The 4460-nt window shown below is 48.8% G+C and overlaps 1 protein-coding gene across 1 annotated transcript in view; it reads left to right on the top strand.

The window, feature by feature from the left end:
* Positions 1-1847: 1847 nt before the first annotated feature.
* The window catches only part of LOC124008785 (cytochrome P450 26B1), a 55059-nt gene continuing 52446 nt past the window's right edge, over positions 1848-4460 (top strand). The window contains exon 1 of the mRNA XM_046320332.1: positions 1848-3102. Coding sequence (XP_046176288.1) covers positions 2899-3102 — 204 coding nt within the window. The 5' untranslated portion in view covers positions 1848-2898. The remainder of the gene's footprint in view (positions 3103-4460) is intronic.

Raw genomic sequence — 4460 nt, 5'->3', positions numbered from 1 at the left:
GAGTGAGAGAGAGAGAGAGAGTAGCAAAGATTCAGAGCAGAAAGGGAGAGAGAAAGAGAGATTCCTGGTATGTCTTAGAAAAATATCATAAAAAGAAAAAAGCCCAGAAACCCTCTCTCTTCATTCAGGGCAAACACGGCAAGTTTTCTTTGGCTAAGAGAGGATGGAGAGAATAATAGAGACAGGATGGAGAGAGGGAGAGAGAGAGAGAATGGAGAGAATAATAGAGACAATATGGAGAGGGAGAGAGGATGGAGAGAGAGAGAGTATGGAGAGAATAATAGAGACAGGATGGAGAGGGAGAGAGGATGGAGAGAGAGAGGATGGAGAAAGAGAGGGGGAGAGAATGGAGAGAATAATAGAGACAGGATGGAGAGAGAGAGGGGGGAGGAGAGGATGGAGAGAGATAGAGAGGATGGAGAGAGAGATAGAGAGAGAATGGAGAGAATAATAGATACATGATGGAGAGAGAGAGAGGGAGGATGGAGAGAGAGAGAGAAAGAGAGAGAGAGACAGAGGTGGGGAGAGGATGGAGAGAGATAGAGAGGGGGCAGAGGATGGAGAGAATAATAGAGCCAGGATGGAGAGGGAAAGAGATAGAGAGGAGAGGGGGAGAGAAAGAGAGAGGGGAGACCCTGTCTGTCTGTGTGTGTGTATGTGTGTGTGTATGTGCGCATCTCTGTATTCGTGTGTGTGTGTGTGTGTGTGTGTGTGTGTGTGTGTGTGTGTGTGTGTGTGTGTGTGTGTGTGTGTGTGTGTGTGTGTGTGTGTGTGTGTGTGTGTGTGTGTGTGTGTGTGTGTGTGTGTGTGTGTGTGTGTGTGTGCAGCACCAGAGTTTGCGAATGCAGCAATTGAACATTGAGGCGCGGGGTCAGGTCGGGCCTGTCTCATCTCAGGGCTCGAGCTGGGACGTGAGCCGTTACCTATTCACAGAATAATGACGGTCGTCACAAGGCGAACCGTGTGTGTCTGTGTATTCTAGGTTATTGGTTGAAATATAAGATATGACACTTGCCATTGTGAAGAAGGAGAGAAGAACTTGCCTTCACCACTATACCAGTGTGCTCGTGATTAACCTGACGCCTATAAACTCATTAATTAATTAACACATTAATGACAATAGGCTACATCTTAACATGTAGTTGCTGTTCATAATCTTTCTGTGTAATTTGAAGAGTCTATCCTCATATTTGGCCTTCAGTTCCAAGCAATGAAACAAATCCCGTTACGCACGCCCCCCATCGACCGGGTGGGCGAAACGGAGAACATCGATGAGTGACCGCGTTGTAAGAACAACTCTTGGAGCCACACGCTGTGTTCCAACTCAGACAACATTCTAAATGGTCTCTTTATAATAAATGAATAACTATAAATAAGTATAGCAAAATAAATGAATCAATAAAAACGTCATCACCATCATCATATGCCCATTAGCACAGTTATTGGCGAATATGTCTGATTCAATGTAAGTGTATGGATCCCACACCCAGGCGAGAGGTTCGCAGTAGCGGGAACCCCCCCCCCCCTTCCCCCCGTCTCTCGGGCGGGCCGCCAGGTCCCGCACGCTCCAACCCGGTCTTGTTCACTTTCCACCCCGCCTCGGAGAGAGAGGTGGGGAGGAGTTGGGCGTGTGTAGTCTGGTGTGTATGGTGGGGTTAGAGGGATGGGAGTGGGGGCCGGGGGGGGGGGTCTCTAGCTTGCCTAGCCATCTCGTAGTTACGTGGGGAGGTGTTGCGGGGGGTTGGGGGGAACCGCTCTCTCTCGCTCCAACCCTGGCTGCCTGCCGGCGCGCAGCCTGCCTGTTACTATATAAACACATACTGAGAGAGGCTGCCTGCGCTTCTCACTACACGCACTCAGAGAAACCTGTATGTGAAAGACAGATAGAGTTCGAGAGGGACAGAGAGAGAGTGACACGACAGAGAGTGTGTGTGTGAGTGAGAGAACGAACGCTACTAGTTGGGAAAGAAGGTATAGAGAGACAGGGGAGACGACTAACGGTTGCCTAAAGCAGCATCAGAAGACTCGGTGACCGTCTCTCTCTGGCTCCACCGGGCTCCCGCGCGCTCTGCTGCAAGAACTAACTGCAAAACGGATTATTTAATTTTGTAATTTTTTTTATTTTTCTCTTCGTCTGCTTCTTGAATAACACTTTATTTTACAATCTTGAGAAAGATTTAAGCAGGTATAATACGTTTTTTTTTTGCGGAATAGAGGGAGATTCAATAGAGGATATATAAATAGAGAATAGAGGGAGAGGAGAGGGGTTATTCTGGGAAGGTTTTCCTCTACTTTCCATTTCTTGTAACCTTTTTAAAAAGAAAAGCCCCAGTTTATTTTCAGAATACTTTCCGAGACTCGCTCACTGTTTCCACGTGCGCTCTGAGAGCGGGACAAATACTTGTCAAACGGATCTTTTTTTTTGTTGTTGTCCCGTATTGTTATATTTTCTTATTTAGGGAAATTGACCTACAAAAAAACAAAAAACAAAAATGACATTTCAAACGTTAATTCATCAGTTTCCACTCTCGATGAATGCTGTCCTTCATTAAAGTTATTGAAGGTGACGTGTTTTAAAAGGACTTTGTAACATTTCTTTCCACACTGATTGATAACCTTGCGAGAGGGGAGAGAGTTCAGCGCGTCATCTCCAGTCAATTATTATCTATTTCAACGACAACAAAAACTAGCATTTTTTATAGTTATTTATTTCATAATCAATCAATTACAATCAATCAAGTCATTTTTATCGATAACCATCGATATATTGATTGATCATCCTCAGAGCATTTCCAATTCCTTCTAACTCAACTTCCCTCAACCTGCACGGTGGTGAGATCAGTGATTTCCTCCTCCCCTCCACCACCACCATCACCCAGACACCGACCCTTCCTCGCCATGCTATTCGATAACTTTGACCTGGTTTCAGCCTTGGCCACCCTAGCGGCCTGCGCTGTGTCCATGGTCCTCCTCCTAGTTGTGTCCCAGCAACTCTGGCAGCTCCGATGGACGTCGACCCGGGATAAAAACTGCAAGCTGCCGATGCCTAAAGGTTCCATGGGGTTCCCCATCATAGGAGAAACCTGCCACTGGCTCTTCCAGGTAAGACCGTCACAATATGTCTCTCTCTCTCGCTCTGTCTTTCTGTCTGTGATCGTTTTGTGGGTATGTGGATGATTGCGGGTCTCTTTAAAAAAAAAATACGCACGTGTCTCTGTCTGTCAGTGGGTCTTTCTAGCCATGTGGAGGTGTGCGGGTCCACGAGGTTCATCTGCCTCTGGTCTTCTGCTGTTGGATGACAATACCTGTTCCACGTCCAGTTAGTCGTTTAATACACTCACATCGGATGTGTATCCTACACTCACTACACGGCCATGTGCGTCATTTTTGTTTGTTTCTTGTTGATGTCATTTATCCTTATATAAGATTGAGTTCATGGTTAGGGGGGGGGGTAGACTAGGTGTTAAGGTGAGAGTTGGTCTCTCCCCTCTCCTCGGTCTCTGTGCCTCCCTAGACCGGCTCCCTCTCCTCGGTCTCTGTGCCTCCATAGACCGGCTCCCTCTCCTCGGTCTCTGTGCCTCCCTAGACCGGCTCCCTCTCCTCGGTCTCTGTGCCTCCCTAGACCGGCTCCCTCTCCTCGGTCTCTGTGCCTCCCTAGACCGGCTCCCTCTCCTCGGTCTCTGTGCCTCCCTAGACCGGCTCCCTCTCCTCGGTCTCTGTGCCTCCCTAGACCGGCTCCCTCTCCTCGGTCTCTGTGCCTCCCTAGACCGGCTCCCTCTCCTCGGTCTCTGTGCCTCCCTAGACCGGCTCCCTCTCCTCGGTCTCTGTGCCTCCCTAGACCGGCTCCCTCTCCTCGGTCTCTGTGCCTCCCTAGACCGGCTCCCTCTCCTCGGTCTCTGTGCCTCCCTAGACCGGCTCCCTCTCCTCGGTCTCTGTGCCTCCCTAGACCGGCTCCCTCCCCTCGGTCTCTGTGCCTCCCTAGACCGGCTCCCTCCCCTCTCCTCGGTCTCTGTGCCTCCCTAGACCGGCTCCCTCCCCTCGGTCTCTGTGCCTCCCTAGACCGGCTCCCTCCCCTCTCCTAGCTGTCCCCGAGTCGCTTCATAACTTTAGCGCAAGGTCTAAATGTAGCATTTTGGCAGCGTCAAATTACTGAAACACGAACCATTTTTTCTATTGTGGATGCGTGTGCAAAGTCGTGCGTAATAGTTGTGTGAATGAAATATTTGGCAACTTATCCACGGCTTGTTTATATTGGTCACTCAGCGCAGACTAGAATTCATATCGAGACCCATAAGCATGAAGAACTTGGCTTTTTATTCAAGTGTTCAAACTACTAAACAGAATTTCATTCAACTTTAATGGATCCGTCACACAGTCAGTAGCTTCTTCAATAGGTCCCATCAGCGTGATATGAAGAGATCGATAAAAGGTTGCGCGTGGGTGGGGGGGGGGGGGGTTAA

The sequence above is a fragment of the Oncorhynchus gorbuscha genome, linkage group LG21 (assembly GCF_021184085.1).
Source record: "Oncorhynchus gorbuscha isolate QuinsamMale2020 ecotype Even-year linkage group LG21, OgorEven_v1.0, whole genome shotgun sequence".
Taxonomy (NCBI): Eukaryota; Metazoa; Chordata; class Actinopteri; order Salmoniformes; family Salmonidae; genus Oncorhynchus; species Oncorhynchus gorbuscha.
The sequence above is the reverse complement of the archived record's forward strand: the minus strand, read 5'-3'. Positions and strand labels throughout refer to the sequence as shown.